Below are 16,392 nucleotides of genomic sequence, written 5' to 3'. Positions count from 1 at the left end.
CCTCTTCCTCTTCCTCTTCCTCTTCCTCTTCCTCTTCCTCTTCCTCCTTCTCCTTCTCCTCCTCCTCCCATTATTTCCCAGCTTTCCCCCTCATCTGCCTCTGAACTGTGACCTCTCTCAAACCCCTGTTATAATTCTGAACTGTTGTCTTCTTCTCTGGATGGTTCAGGCTGGGGGGGGGGTGTCTCCACCATTCCTCCTCTGCCCAGTCCTGACACTTACATAGTCGTTCTCCCCACTTTATTCTCACAACAGCCCTGTGAGGTAGGTTAGACTGAGAGTAAGTGTTTGCAGAAGGGACATGGAAAAGAGTTAAGAGCCTCGGATAGAAGATCACCAGGTTGATGGGCTATATAGAACTGATAGAAAGGACTGACAGAATCCGAGACCAGGGAGAAGCGACGGTGGAAGAAGATTGGGGGGGGGGGGATTAAAAATCTATTTAGAGAAATATTGTAAAATTAATGAATGTTAGGAAATGTTGGAATGACATTACATGACTTTAGTAGAAATATTATAAGGAGTTAAGTATAAATAAATTGTAAGGTTTTGATGGTAAGATAAGGTTAAAATAAATTAAGATAACTAAATGATAGAAAGCAGTGAAAGACGGAAAGGATTTGTTGACACAATTAATAACTGGAATACAAAAATGGGAGGTGTGAGGAGGTTGAGGAAATAAGTTAATGAAAGATAAGGATAAATATTGGATGTGTTTTTAATTGTTTTTGTGTTTTTTTTGTGTTTTGATGTATTGTGGGGTGTTGTTTTTTTTTTTGCTTTCTTTTTATGTAATTTTTTATTCCTTTTTTCTCTTTTCTCTTCTTTTTTCTTTTTTGTGTAACCTTTAAACTTCTAATATTTTTTTAAAAAATAAATAAAGAGAGAGTAAGTGTCTGGGCCCAATTGCACCCAGTGGACTGAGTGGGGATTCGAACCCTGCTCTACGAGGTCCTAGTCCAACACTCTAACCACTGTACTACAATGGCTGTTGCAGATATGCATCAGTGTAAAGGAGAAAGCGGCTGGTGGTTGTTGAGTGCTATTGGGTGATTGGCTTCCTTGTCAGCTTTGCCGATTCTTTTATAGGTCCACGGACTTGGGGTTCACCTCCATCGTTTCGTTTTCTTCCAGGTGACCCTCCACAAGCAGCTGCTTGGATTGGACAATGCATCCTCTACCTGTTGATTATGGTCTTTGAGAAGACGACAGTTGGCCTTGTCTTGCTCATTCCTGGCTGGACGAAGGTAAGAAAGGTGTATGTTAACTATTCCAAAAGAGGAGGCAGAAAAGGCTTGGCCTGAGGACAGGGAGGGGAACAAGCCGTCCCAAAGCTTTCCCCCAAAGAATCCTGGGAACTACCGTTGGATAAGGGAGCTGCAGTGTTCTGAGTGGCGAAACAAACAATCCCTCTTTCTAGGGAACTCTGGGTATTGTAGGTCTGTAAGGGGAAGAGGGGGTCTCCAAACAACTCTCAGCACCCTTCTTAACTACAATTCCCAGAATTCCCAGCCCTAACTGCTTAAAGCGGTATGATACTGTTAGTCTAGAGCATGGGTAGGCTTAGTCTAGAGCATGGATAAGCAAACTAAGGCCCGGGGGCTGGATCCGGCCCAATCGCCTTCTCAGTCCAGCCCACGGACGGTCAGGGAATCAGCGTGTTTTTACATGAGTAGAATGTGTGCTTTTATTTAAAATGCATCTCTGGGTTATTTGTGGGGCACAGGAATTTGTTCATTTCCCCCAAAAAATATAGTCCGGCCCCCCACTGAGGGACAGTGGACCGGCCCCTGCTGAAAAAGTTTGCTGACCCCTGCTCTAGAGATACTTCTTGGGTTAGATTCAGTGGAGTCGCCCATACTTTCATGCATGGCTAATGGGTGAATTTGTAAAAAAACAAAAAAACTGTCCAGTAGCACCTTAGAGACCAACTAACTTTGTTCTGGGTATAAGCTTTGTGATGCGTTCCTTTGAGCAACAGACGAGACACCTGAAACCCTGAGTTTGTTTTTAACCTGTGGATCTGCTCGCAAGGAAGGAATAGGGAAAACTATAGGGATGCGGGTGGCGCTGTGGGTTAAACCACAGAGCCTAGGACTTGCCGATCAGAAGGTCGGCGGTTTGAATCCCTGCGACGGGGTGAGCTCCCGTTGCTCGGTCTCTGCTCCTGCCAACCTAGTAGTTCGAAAGCACATCAAAGTGCAAGTAGATAAATAGGTACCGCTCCGGCGGGAAGGTAAACGGCGTTTCCATGCGCTGCTCTGGTTCGCCAGAAGCGGCATAGTCATGCTGGCCACATGACCTGGAAGCTGTACGCCGGCTCCCTCGGCCAGTAAAGCGAGATGAGCGCCGCAACCCAGCGTCGTCTGCGACTGGACCTAATGGTCAGGGGGTCCCTTTACCTTTAACCACGAAGAAGAAGAAGAAGAAGAAGAAGAAGAAGAAGAAGAAGAAGAAGAGTTTGGATTTGATATCCCGCCTTTCACTCCCCTTCAGGAGTCTCAAAACGGCTAACGTTCTCCTTTCCCTTCCTCCCCCACAACAAACACTCTGCGAGGTGAGTGGGGCTGAGAGACTTCAAAGAAGTGTGACTGGCCCAAGGTCACCCAGCAGCTGCATGTGGAGGAGCGGAGACGCGAACCCGGTTCCCCAGATTACGAGACTACCGCTCTTAACCACTACACCACATCCCTGATTCGCACATTGTTGCAAACGCATTCCCAAGTGGGCTGGGGACGGCTGAGTGTGATGCGTGGCTGCAGTTTAAAAATCTGTAGATCATTGTGAGACGAAAGAAAAATCGCGAACAACTTGGGTTTCTAGATTTCCTGAACCGCTGGGCTTGAAACTCGCCAACTCTGTGCGAAGCCAGTTGTAATGTTTTCAGACTTGGCAAGGGCAACATTTGTGAATGTCCTCAACTGTAAACGTATCCTTTCCTCTCTAGATAGTGTGGGCAGGGATGATGGGATTTGTAGTCCTACCTAACATCTGAAGGGGATCACATGGACCAGACCTTGTTTAGTAAGCATGCAAGATGCATTTAATCTCTTTGAAAGGTGTGTGGTATTTTATGCCTTCTCCAGCTTCAAGAGATTCTTCTGAACTACATTCCTGATCCACAGCTGGAGTTGGTGTTGGTGATGCTTGTGCTCCCTTTTATAGTCAACGTGAGTAACTTCTGGGAGGAAATCTTGAGCTTTATGTCTGTTTTGAGGCTGCAATCTTGAAGTGGCTGGGTATTTTCACCCTGTGATAAAATACTGATGTGGAGGAAGACCTCAGCCTTTGGAAATATGAGGTGGTGGCTGGGCTCTGAGGAAAGCCAGGTGGACTGGAGGCATGAATCGGGGAGAAATTTGATTCTGTTATATTTAAAGGCACACATACCTAATTCACACTTGCTGGGGGGTGGGGAAGTGTGCTGAGACACAGTCGTCCTTCAGAACTTGCTCTCTTCAAGCACGTAATGCCTAGATTAAGTACATGCCCTGGGTCAAAGTGGGGGACACGGGTGGCGCTGTGGGTTAAAGCCTCAGTGCCTAGGGCTTGCCGATCGAAAGGTCGGCGGTTCGAATCCCCGCGGCGGGGTGCGCTCCCGCTGTTCGGTCCCAGCGCCTGCCAACCTAGCAGTTCGAAAGCACTCTCGGGTGCAAGTAGATAAATAGGGACCGCTTACTAGCGGGAAGGTAAACGGCGTTTCCGTGTGCGGCTCTGGCTCGCCAGAGCAGCGATGTCACGCTGGCCACGTGCCCCGGAAGTGTCTTCGGACAGCGCTGGCCCCCGGCCTCTTTGAGTGAGATGGGCGCACAACCCTAGAGTCTGTCAAGACTGGCCCGTACGGGCAGGGGTACCTTTTTTACTGGGTCAAAGTGTGCATTTAGAAATGCATAGATCTGTGCAAAACAGTGTAATGGAAGTGCATTATACTGGGTGAAATTGCTTTGCAAAAATACGTCCACTCAGGGCCATAGCTAAGGGGTGGCGAGGGAGGCCCCTGCCATGGGTGCAGGTGAGGGCAGGGTGCAAAATCGGCTAAAATATGCCCATAAGTATGCATATAAATAAAAAATATTGATTATTGCCTTATAAGAAAAGGTTTTTAATAGAGGGTCTTTATATGATATGAGGGAGGGGTTCCCCTATTGTTCTTGGCTGGGGGGCGCAATCTGGACGGTTCTGCCAGGGGCGCAAGATCACCTAGCTACAGCTCTGCGTCTACTAGGGCAAACTGCTTATAAAAATGTGAGGGAGAAATTAGCATTAAATAAATATAAATGTAAACTACAGTGGTACCTCAGGTTAAGTACTTAATTTGTTCTGGACGTCCGTTCTTAACCTGAAACTGTTCTTAACCTGAAGCACCACTTTAGCTAATGGAGCCTCCTGCTGCCACCACGCTGCCGGAGCCCGATTTCTGTTCTCATCCTGAAGCAAAGTTCTTAACCTGAAGCACTATTTCTGGGTTAGCGGAGTCTGTAACCTGAAGCGTATGTAACCTGAGGTACCACTGTATATTTATTTATACCCTGCCTTTTTCCCTGGCAGGACTGAAAAGGGGGTTACAGGGTTACAGATAAAAGTGCAAGTGCATTTTCGTGCAGACTAAAAAATACTGTATTTTTTGCTCTATAAGACTCACTTTTTCCCTCCTAAAAAGTAAGGGGAAATGTGTGTGCGTCTTATGGAGCGAATGCAGGCTGTGCAGCTATCCCAGAAGCCAGAACAGCAAGAGGGATTGCTGCTTTCACTGTGTAGCTATCTCTCTTGCTGTTCTGGCTTCTGAGATTCAGAATATTTTTTTTCTTGTTTTCCTCCTCCAAAAACTAGGTGCGTCTTGTGGTCTGGTGCGTCTTATAGAGCGAAAAATATGGTAAATAAATCCACAAACTGAGATGGAGAACTGAGCTTTAAAGACGAACATGAGAAACAGAGAGAGACTGAAACTGACAGATTTGTCCATTATTGATTGGCAGCGATGCCATACTGGTTCATGATGACATAGGAAACCCTCCTTATGCTGAGTGGAGACTGTGGGTCAATCTAGGTCAGTATTGGCTATGCTGACTGGCAACAGGATTTCAGACAGGGCTCTCAGCCATACCTCGAGCAATCAATACGTTCTGCATATGAAACAGGTTTTCTGCCACAGAGCAATGGCGATTGGCTCTTTCTGAAGCTGGGAAGCTGACGCTGAGGTTGGAAGCTCAATGCAGCAATAAAAAGATTAATTGTCTGCCCCAGATGAAGATGAACAAATACCCCTCTCTTTTTGTGCTGAGGCCTGGGGGAAAAGAGGTGGGAGGAGACTGACCTGAACCCACGGATTCCGTAGTCCGGAGACCTCTTGGTAAGGCAACAAAACCAGAAAGTTGCCTTCTCAAATTCTCTTCAATAAGAAGCAAGAGTTTGGAAAATAATAGGCATTTTGCATGTCTGCAGAAATCTAAAGGATATATAATACAAGTGCAAGTCGTGATAAAGTATCTGGATTAAGGATGCTGGCTTTTTTGCATATCTGACAGAACAGAATTACTTGGAGCTATAAAAACACTCTAGTAAAAAACCAAGAAGCTGCTATCTGCATCCCTGATTGTTCTATCAAATGACAAATCGTACAGTGGTTGTTGTTTTAAAAAAGAAGAAGACGTAGAGCATTTTCATCTGCTGTTAAAACTGGCAGAGCAGTAGGAAGCCATCAGCCCGGGAGGGGCATAAAAACATTTGGCACGTAGTGTTACTACATGAGCTCATTATAAATTAATTTCTTGCTATCATTTATTACCTGCTTTTCCAAACTGAGGCAGTCATTATTTTGCAATGAAGCATTTTGGGATCATGTAAGTTGAGTGCGTTGCAGCTGTTTTCTCAACCAAAACTCAGTTTTACCTCTACCCTCGGTATTTGTGCTGACGTTACAATTGGGGACCACTTCACAAGAAATACTGTATTTTTCACTCTATAAGACACACATTTTCCGACCCCTCTCACTCTCCAGATAGTCACCTGAAGCCTCCGGAGCTCAGTGGGAGCTCCCACTGCACTCCGGGGGCTTCGGGTTGCCTTCACTGAAGCCTGGAGAATGAGAGGGGTCGGGGCGTACCGACCCCTCTCGCTCTCCAGGCTTCAAGGATAGCTGCCTGAAGCCTCCGGAGCGCAGCGGGAGCTCCTGCTGCGCTCCGGAGGCTTCGGGTTCCTTTCGCTGAAGGGTAGGTGCCCCTTCAGCTAAGGCGCAGCGCCCCTTCAGCTAAGTGGGAGGAGAAATGGAAGGGGCTCCGTTTCTCCTGCCGCTTCGCTGAAGGGGCGCTGCGCAGAGAGGGGGAGATTTTTTTTCTTGTTCTCCCCCTCTAAAACAAGGTGTGTCCTATGGTCGGGTGCGTCCTATAGGGTGAAAAATACGGTAATAGTCGCTAGGTTACAGTGCAGCGGCGGAGCATTTGTATGTGTGGTTGTGTGTGTGCGCACACACACACGAGTGCCCATGCCAGGGGCAGGGCACAAACAGAGCCCACCTTGCCTGCCCAGCCCCCATCAAGGCCACACCAGCCCCGATCGGCACGGCTGTCTCCCCCTTCTCGCGCCAGCTTCCCCAGAATTGAGCCTTGCAATTCCGCTTGGGGACAGCGACAACCACACACTGCACCCCCTGCCGCCTGCTGGGCAGCCGATGAAGCACTTGGCAGGTGCAAAGCAGGTGCCCTCACACCAGGCCCCCAGCACAGCATGGCCTGGTGCTCCTTTCCATGAGCGTTGGTTTCCCCAATGCCAGAACAGGAGCGCCAGGCTGTGCAGTGCTGGGGGGTGCCTGCATGAGGGTGCCCGCTTCACACCCCCTAAAAAATCTGTGCCCGGGGCCACAGCCTCTCTTGCACCCCCTACACTATGCCCCTGTTACAGCGGTATGTCTCTGATGTCAGAGCCCTGTGGCAGGAGAGCGTTCGGTTTAAATGCTTAGAAGAAACACAGGATGGCTTTGTTTCTGATCAGTCACTCTTAACTTTTGCTTTTTGTAAAGGAGTTCCTTGAAGTCCTGCCAGGGAACCATGAAAGGATTTGCTCCACCCTCCAAAACGCTGGCTTTTGTTTTATGTGTCTGGGTGCTGCTTGTTCTTTTCTTGCGTTTTTTTTCTTTTTGGACAGTGATACCTTGGGTTAAGAACTTACTGTATTTTTTGCTCTATATGACTCACTTTTTCCCTCCTAAAAAGTAAGGGGAAATGTGTGTGCGTCTTATGGAGTGAATGCAGGCTGCACAGCCATCCCTCTTGCTGTTCTGGCTTCTGAGATTCAGAATATTTTTTTTCTTGTTTTCCTCCTCCAAAAACTAGGTGCATCTTATGGTCTGGTGCATCTTATAGAGCGAAAAATGCGGTAATTCATTCTGGAGGTCCGTTCTTAACCTGAAACTGTTCTTAACCTGAGGTACCACTTTAGCTAATGGGGCCTCCTACTGCCGCTGCACTGCCAGAGCACGATTTCTGTTCTCATCCTGAAGCAAAGTTCCTAACCCGAGGTACTATTTCTGGGGTAGCGGATTCTGTAACCTGAGGTACCACTGTCCTGACATGGAATCTTCTTTACATTTTAGTGGGGACCCAAAACTGAACAACAGCAATAACAAAGTATAGCCTATCTTCTGTGAAGTATTTCAGTTTTTCTGCCCTGGAAGTACAGAACCTAATGCCTGTCCCTCTGTTCTTCAAGTATAGTTGTACCTCGGAAGTCGAACTGAATCTGTTCCGGTAGTCCGTTCGACTTCCAAAACATTCGGAAACCAAAGTGTGGCTTCAGATTGGCTGCAGGAAGGTCCTGCAGCCAGTGGCGTAGCGTGGGGGGTGCAGGGGGGGCCGGCCGCACCGGGCGCAACATCGGGGGGCGGGGGTGCTCACACTCGCAGCTCTCTGCCCCTACCTGGCTCACTCACTCTCTCTCACTGCAGTGCTGGCTGTGTGAATCCGATCCGAGCCGCCGGGTCGCCGCCCACTGTGGAGGGGAGGGTGCCAGGCGTGCGGTGCGGAGTGGAGAGAGAGCGAGGGACTATCTGGGGGAGGGACAGTGCAGCGGGGGGGGCGCAAATTACTTGCCTTGCCCCGGGTTAGGGGGCACAAATTACTTGCCTTGCCCCGGGTGCTGACAACCCACGCTACGCTACTGCCTGCAGCCAATCGGAAACTGCAGAAGCCCCGTTGGAGGTTCAGGTTCCAAAGAACGTTCACAAACCGGAACACTCTTTTCCCAGTTTGTGGCACTCGGGAGCCAAAACATTTGAGAACTAAGCTGTTCAATAACCAAGGTACATCTGTATTAATAGTCCCCCCCCCTTTGTTTTTCTCTCTTTTTAAGGCTGTTATGTTCTGGGCAGTGGACAGCTTGATCATGAAGAAGCACAAGCAGAAAGAAAGCTTTGAAATCAGTGGAGTGATGGAAATCTCACGAGCTTTGCGGGATGAAGAATACCAGGTGAGGGGGGCCACTAGGGGGCGCATTGGAAGATGGCTGACAATACCATCTCTCCGACCCACACGGGGTAATTAAGAGGCTGTTATGGGAGTAGGCAGCCTCCCTTGTTGCCCCAAGGAAATGGGGAACACTGCCCTTGCCTGCTGTGCCCATAAATCACCCCCTAATTCGAAAGAAGGGGGTGAGGGCCCTAGGCAGAATGCCCCCGTGTGGACCTCGGCTCTCCTGGACGCTGTCTCTGATCATGCACTGTGAGTTAAACCACGAAGCTTGGGACTTGCCGATCAGAAGGTCGGTGGTTCGAATCCCCGTGACAGGGTGACTTCCCGTTGCTCGGTCCCTGCTCCTGCCGACCTAGCAGTGTGAAAGCATGTCAAAGTGCAAGTAGATAAATAGGTACCACTCCGGTGGGAAGGTAAACGGCGTTTCCGTGCACTGCTCTGGTTCGCCAGAAGCGGCTTAGTCCTGCTGGCCACATGACCCGGAAGCTGTACACTGGCTCCCTCGGCCAATAAAGCAAGATGAGCGCCGCAACCCCAGAGTTGGTCACGGCTGGACCTAATGGTCAGGGGTCCCTTTACCTTTGTAAAAGGAAAAGATTTTCTAAAAGGAAAATAAAGTCCAGCTGATTTTGTGTGCATCAAGCACAAGATTCTAAAAATGGGCATTGCTCTGCTATCCAGCGCAAGGCAAACATCCTTTAAAATCCTAGTAAAACCTCCAGATATTTTGCAGGACAACTCCTGGTCCCTGTACCTCCTCCTGTTCCAGAACTTCTGCGGGGCATCTGGTTGGCAAAGGATGAAATAGAAGCTCTTGTGAGGTTCTCAATTTTCCGCCATAAAATGAGCAGCGGTGACTCACTGAATTGGTGCGAGGAAGAAATACCCATCTTAAGAAAAGTGGGGGGAAATCCCCACCCCACATTAGAACATTCAATGCAGGCAATGGACAGTAACCAGACAGGTCGAAATCTTCCTGTTGTTCCCAAAAGCAGGCAAGGAAGCTCTTCCTCTCGGCTCAGTGTCCTCCACGACCTTCGTTGCAAGTTCAAAGGAAAAGATCCATAATATTTTCCCGGCAGGTCTTTGTTCTCGGCCTTTGCTAACACAACTTGGGCCCCTGCGGAGGTTGTGTTTGTAGCATCCCATGTCTCTGTTTGCATATGGCATTATGGTCAAAGGGCATAACGAGGGTAGTTGATCGTTGTCTGTGTCGTTTAACCTCGCTCCTGTCGGTTTCCAGGGACTGCGTGTGTTTGTATTGAAAATTCAGATCTTTGGCAATGTGCAAATTCTAGCAGGAAGGAAGAGGAAGAGCCCTCCTAGTTGCAGTAGACAGTGGTTGGCTCGCTGCCTCTGTCTACTGTATAGAGAGACCTTCACTCTGTGCAGGGCAATTAAAAATTGAGCCTCAAAAACCAGCCTTTCTCAGCCTGGGGGTCCCCAGATGTTGTTGAACTACAACTCCCATCACCCTTAGCTAGCAAGGCCAGAGCTCAGGTGAAATATACTCGGAGTCGAGAGTGGATTTCATGCTCTTTATTCAGCTCATAGTGGTGAGGAGGAATGGAAGTTCCCCCAGAATGTCTGCTTTATATACATTATTTACACAATGGGCCCCACGTGATTGGCTAATTCCGGGATTCACCTGTAGGCCAATCTGGTTGCGGATTCACTTCCACCTGGAGCTGGATTGGGTGGCTCCTGTGGACCAATCAGACTGCTGCATTCTGGACCCTATTGTTCTAGGACCAATCAGACTGTTGCATTCTGAATTCTATTCAACTCCCAACATCAGGGATGATGGGAGTTGTAGTCCAACAACATCTGGGGACCCACAGGTTGAGAACCACTGCAAAACAATTTAAAACAAACATCAACCGCAGAAATTTTAGACATAGCAGCGTGCAAGCGGACCCTCTGGAACGTGAAGGATTTGTTGAGGTCGATCTTAATCATAGTTCTTCTTTGCTCACTCAGCTGAAAATACTTGGAACAGATTTCCCTTCAGTTTCTCCTCCTGCTCCTCAAAGAGATGTAGAGACTTTCACTTCTGGTCAAGAGCTTTATCCGCATTGATCAGGTCTGGCTGCAAGCAGGCGCCAAGAGCTATCCACCCCACTTAGATTTCAGGTCCTATCTTTGAAATAAAGCTCTCCATTCTTCGCAGTGCGGAGTGCGGCAGAGGGGGCACGTATACAGCTCCTGCACGGCTTGAATAGGGGCAGACCAAATATTCATGCAGTCCTGCCTGAGCTCCATAATTGTTAAAAAAAGGAAATCGAGAGAAGCATCTCCTTTGCTTTCCTTTGCGAGGAAATAAATGCCAGGCTTGCTGCTCATTCTGGAAGGAGAAATGTGCAAAACCTGCCTAGAAATCGTACTTTTAGAAACTCAAGTATATAATAATAATAATAATAAAATAATAATAATAATAATAATAATAATAATAATAATAATAATAACAACAACAACAACAACATTGGATGGGTTTTTTGCACCCATCTGTCTGAAGAGACAATAGAGTATATCTCCACAGGTGAAGACAAACCACCGTGTTAGCAGCCTTGAGGTGATCTTCCCGAGACACCAAGGGTCATCTAGTCCTACCCCCTGCAATGCCAGAATCTCAACACTCAGTCTCCCACCCGGTTTCAAACCACCCTAGACCCTGCTTAGCTTTGTAAATGTGCAAGCACTTTTATTGCTGCGCCACTAGGAGGACAGAAGTATTATATTGCTTTAAACCAGCCTTTCTCAACCTGTGGGTCCCCAGATGTTGTTGAACTACAACTCCCATCACCCCTAGCTAGCAAGGCCAGAGCTCAGGGATGATGGGAGTTGTAGTCCAACAACATCTGGGGACCCACAGGTTGAGAACCGCTGCGTCACGTCTTTCCCCCAGAGGATCCTGGGAGCTGTAGCTTGATAAGGGTGCTGAGACCCTGTTTCCCCTCACACTACTACATTTCCCAGAATTCCTTGGGAAAGGGGGACTGACTGACTGGCTTGACAAGACTTAGGGCAGACAGAAGGGGGAAGCAATTATTCACACAGCATATAGTTAAACAGTGGAACTCACTCCCAAGGGATGCCCACCACCTTGGATGGCTTTAAAGAGGAATAGGCAAATTCATCAAAGGGATGCGGGTGGTGCTGTGGTCTAAACCACAGAGCCTAGGACTTCCTGATCAGAAGGTCGGCAGTTCGAATCCCCGCGACGGGGTAAGCTCACGTTGCTCTGTCCCAGCTCCTGCCAACCTAGCAGTTCGAAAGCACACCAGCGCAAGTAGATAAATAGGTACAGCTCCGGCGGGAAGGTAAACGGCATTTCTGTGCACTGCTCTGGTTCACCAGAAGTGGCTTAGTCATGCTGGCCACATGACCCGGAAGCTGTACGCCGGCTCCCTCGGCCAATAAAGCAAGATGAGCGCTGCAACCCCAGAGTCGGCCACGACTGGACCTAATGGTCAGAGGTCCCTTTACCTTTACCTTTAGGCAAATTCATGGCTACATTTTGTATGCCTCTGAATGCCAATTGCTGGAAATTGCAAGCCAGGAGCGAACTGTTAAGCTCGGATCCTGGTTCCATTCTTCCCCTTAGACCATGGGTAGGCAAACTAAGGCCCGGGGGCCGGATCCAGCCCAATCGCCTTCTCAATCCGGCCTGCGGACGGTCTGGGAATCTGTGTGTTTTTACATGAGTAGAATGTGTCCTTTTATTTAAAATGCATCTCTGGGTTATTTGTAGGGCCCTGTCTGGTGTTTTTACACGAGTAGAATGTGTGCTTTTATTTAAAATGTGGCTCTGGGTTATTTGTGGGGCATAGGAATTCGTTCATCCCCCCCCCCCCCAAAAAAAATATAGTCCGGCCCCTCACAAGGTCTGAGGGACAGTGGACCGGCCCCTGCTGAAAAAGTTTGCTGACCCCTGCCTTAGAGTGTCTGCTTGGCCACTGTGAGAAATCGGTAGCTCACTGGCCTGATCCTGCAAGGCTTTTTTTCCCCTTACGACTTTAGGCACTACATACTGTGGTGTTTGTCATCCTCTCCCACTTCCTCCTTAAATGGGAGGATGTTCACTGTGTTTGGATTTCCTCTTTAGCTTTCTGGTCATCACAGGGGCTGCCTCCTCCCCACCCCCACCCTTCACCTTCCTGCCGATTCCACCCTTAACAGTAACTAAAACACGGGCAGATCCTACTGTTCCGTTTTCTGCAAATGAACGTGCAACTTTGGGAGGTAGACAAGAAAGGAACAAACAGTCATTTGTGCTGGAGCCAAGAAGAGCTGTTGGTACATTGTTAACTACCCTGTTTTTCCGGGGGTGAGCTTTCAAGGCACTCTGCTGAATGTTTGCATTACATTCTCTAAACAGTCCTATGCACCTTGCGAGTAACCCCTGTTGAACTCAATGGGACTTGCTTCTGAATAGACGTGTATAGGATTGTACGGTGATTAAATACCGTATTTTTTGCTCTATAAGACTCACTTTCCCCCCCCTAAAAAGTAAGGGGAAATGTGTGTGCGTCTTATGGAGCGAATGCAGGCTGCACTGCTATCCCAGAAGCCAGAACAGCAAGAGGAATTGCTGCTTTCGCTGCGCAGCGATCCCTCTTGCTGTTCCGGCTTCTGAGATTCAGAATATTTTTTTTCTTGTTTTCCTCCTCCAAAAACTAGGTGCGTCTTGTGGTCTGGTGCGTCTTATAGAGCGAAAAATACGGTAAATTGGGGCAATGCAGGGGATGCCATTAAGCTGAATCTTTCTGCAACAGCATCAGAATTACAGAACAATCCATCCGTTTTTGATGGCCATGGGTTGGTCAGTGTTGTGATCAAATTTGCTCGGCATGTGTTTTAATTTGTTTTAAGCTTACTGTTAAGGGACGCGGGTGGCGCTGTGGGTTAAACCACAAAGCCTAGGGTTTGCTGATCAGAAGGTCGGCGGTTTGAATCCCCGTGACGGGGTGAGCTCCCGTTGCTCGGTCCCTGCTCCTGCCAACCTAGCAGTTTGAAAGCACATCAAAGTGCAAGTAGATAAATAGGCACTGCTCCGGCAGGAAGGTAAACGGCGTTTCTGTGCGCTGCTCTGGTTCGCCAGAAGCGGCTTAGTCATGCTGGCCACGTGACCTGGAAGCTGTATGCCGGCTCCCTCAGCCAATAAAGCGAGATGAGCGCCGCAACCCCAGAGTCAGTCACAACTGGACCTGATGGTCAGGGGTCCCTTTACCCTTTACCTTTACTAAGCTTACCGTTATCTTTTAAATACCTGCTTTTAACAGTCTCTTATTGATGATTTTAATGGGGTTTTTTTTGTTAGCCGCTTAAAGGTTTTATTATAACAAACAGTAAATAGTTAAATTAAAAAAATTAAATTGAATATGTTAAAGTTTTTAATCTGATCTGAGTAGGTAGGGTTTACTCCATAGGATTTCCTTTTCCCCAAATTGTCCCACAAGGCAGCGAGTATGGATTGTACCTCAGGTTTTACTCCCGAAGCCTTTCTCACAAATGAGTGTGGCTGCAACAGTTTAGGATCAGAGTCTTCCTTCTTCTAGATGGGCTACGTTACACAAACATTAAAAATATGAAGCATTAATTAAGATACACAATAAAACAACCCCATTGAAACATTTAAATACAAATTTCCCTGGTTTAAAACATGCAATATGCGGTGACCTGTTACGATTAAAAAAGCAGCACTATATAAATGAAATAAGAATTGAGTTGGCATCTTGGTTTTCTGCCTTGGTTTTGCAGGTGCTGCTGTGTCCGGCTGTGGATTTTGACCATTCTGCAAGCGACCAGGAACAGTCAGGGTCTTTCCTCCGAGTCAATCCTACGACAAGACCATTGGACCACCCGGTTTCGGTTTAAATGGGGATTGCGAGCTGAGCCAAAAGGAGGGGACAGCGGCAACTGAGAGACCTTCAATAAGGATGCTTCGCAAATGATGCGTCCATCTTTGGTTTTCCTGGAAAGTGGAGCGTCTGTGGCAATTATGCATTTAAATAAGGATCACAAGGTGGCGCCATCCCATTGCGTCCAAAAGTGATAATGCGCATGGGATTCTCCATCATTCCTGGCCTTTTCTCGGGAGTCTGGTGTCGGGTATTTGATCAACAGAAGATTATATTGTTGGTTGCATTTTGTTCTCCTGGGCTGTGCTCACGCAGATGAGACAGCGTGGGTTGACTTGATTCTGGCTGGCCAGCTGGTAGCAGATTTTGTTTGGGTCTGAATGGTAACACTGCATCCTTGAAAGAATCAAGATTGTATTTCTGGAGCAGACTCTTCTGGCACGCAAACTGTACAGATCAATCGTAAATCTGCACACAGATCTCTCGTAAAAAAAAGGTTGCAAAACTCTATTTTGAAAACACAAAGCCTGAGGACTAATCTCGACTCAACTGTTGTTGCTTTTTTTACGCTTTTATTATAAGAAGTGTAATAAATATCTGATATTTAAACTTTCCTAGTATTTGGAAGCCATGCTTGTCCTTTGAATCGTCTCTTGAGGGGAGTCTATTCTGAGTGTTTGGTTGCTGGTTATCCAAAAGTTGCAATTGTTCCTGAGTAGAAACTGTTCCATAACAGTAAAGCTCAGGAGAAGCTTTTTCTTCATGTTGGGTTCTGTACGCAAAATCCACCCATTCCCAATTGCAGGATGGTTCCAGAATCTCTGTAATAAGAGGGCGACATCATCTAGTTTTACATGCCAGGTACCTGTCAGGGGCTGGCTGGATTCTGCTAAGTACCGTATTTTTCGCTCCATAAGACACACTTTTTTCCTCCTAAAAAGTAAGGGCAAATGTCTTGAGTCTTATGGAGCGAATGTGTGGTCCCTGGAGCCGAATTGCCCAGGGGCGAAAAGCAGATCATGCCTTTTTTCTTTTAGAAAGAGGGAATGGGGTGTTGAAATGAAACCGCTGAGCAGCTGATCGGCAAGCGATTGGGAGGGATAAGGGACTCTAGAGATTATTATTTTTTAATATTTATTAGAGGTTTGGAAATTACAGAAAAAAGAAAAAGAAAGAAAAAGAAACAATATAAATTTAACAAAACATACATTACAGTTACAATAGAAAAAAAGCAATACAACAATACAAAAAAGAAGAAAAAAGAGAAAAATGAAAAAAAAAAACCCAATACATTAAACACACACATCCAATATTCCATATCTTTACCTTTCATTAACTTGGTTCATCGACCTCCTCACACCTCCCTTTTTTGTATTCTATTTCAATTAACTATTTCAGCAAATTCTTTCCATCTTACTCAATTTTTGTTCTATAATTTATCTTAACAGTCTAACCTTAAATTTTTCATTTTATCCCGTTATCAATCCACTTTTACTTACCGTATTTTTCGCTCTATAAGACGCACCAGACCACAAGACGCACCTAGTTTTTGAAGGAGGAAAACAAGAAAAAAAATATCTGAATCTCAGAAGCCAGAACAGCAAGAGGGATCGCTGCGCAGTGAAAGCAGCAATCCCTCTTGCTGTTCTGGCTTCTGGGATAGCTGCGCAGCCTACATTCGCTCCATAAGACGCACACACATTTCCCCTTACTTTTTAGGAGGGAAAAAGTGAGTCTTATAGAGCAAAAAATACAGTAAGTCTTTATTACATTTCTGCTAAAACCATATAAAGGGACTCTAGAGATAAAGGAGGCTGCCTGGGAGGGGGGAGGTAAAAGCACATGGATACTCAGGATTTTTGCACTGGGTCACCCCAAATTCATCATCAGACCACATAGCATGTCCATGGCTCTAGCCTGTATCAAAAAATCACGCATCCACTGTTTCGTGGGGCCGCGATGGCACGGATTCTCAGGATTTTTGCATTGGGCTACCCCAAACTCACCGTCAAATCACATATCATGGCTGTGGCCACAGCATGAACCACAAAAATCGTACATCCACTGTT

At 47.1% G+C, this 16,392-nt stretch overlaps 1 protein-coding gene across 1 annotated transcript in view; it reads left to right on the top strand.

Moving 5' to 3' along the window:
- LOC310658849 (store-operated calcium entry regulator STIMATE-like) overlaps positions 1-14,790 on the top strand; it is a gene marked incomplete at its 5' end in the record, with an annotated part of 43,247 nt that extends 28,457 nt beyond the window's left edge. Inside the window, 4 exons of the mRNA XM_083401218.1 lie at positions 1,135-1,247; positions 3,087-3,170; positions 8,344-8,460; positions 14,223-14,790. Of these exons, the coding sequence (XP_083257344.1) occupies positions 1,135-1,247; positions 3,087-3,170; positions 8,344-8,460; positions 14,223-14,339 (431 nt within the window). The 3' untranslated portion in view covers positions 14,340-14,790. The remainder of the gene's footprint in view (positions 1-1,134; positions 1,248-3,086; positions 3,171-8,343; positions 8,461-14,222) is intronic.
- Between the last annotated feature and the right edge of the window lie 1,602 nt (positions 14,791-16,392).

The sequence above is a fragment of the Podarcis tiliguerta genome (genome assembly GCF_965153285.1).
Source record: "Podarcis tiliguerta genome assembly, chromosome: 10".
Taxonomy (NCBI): domain Eukaryota; kingdom Metazoa; phylum Chordata; class Lepidosauria; order Squamata; family Lacertidae; genus Podarcis; species Podarcis tiliguerta.
This window is presented reverse-complemented; position numbering and strand designations above follow the sequence as displayed.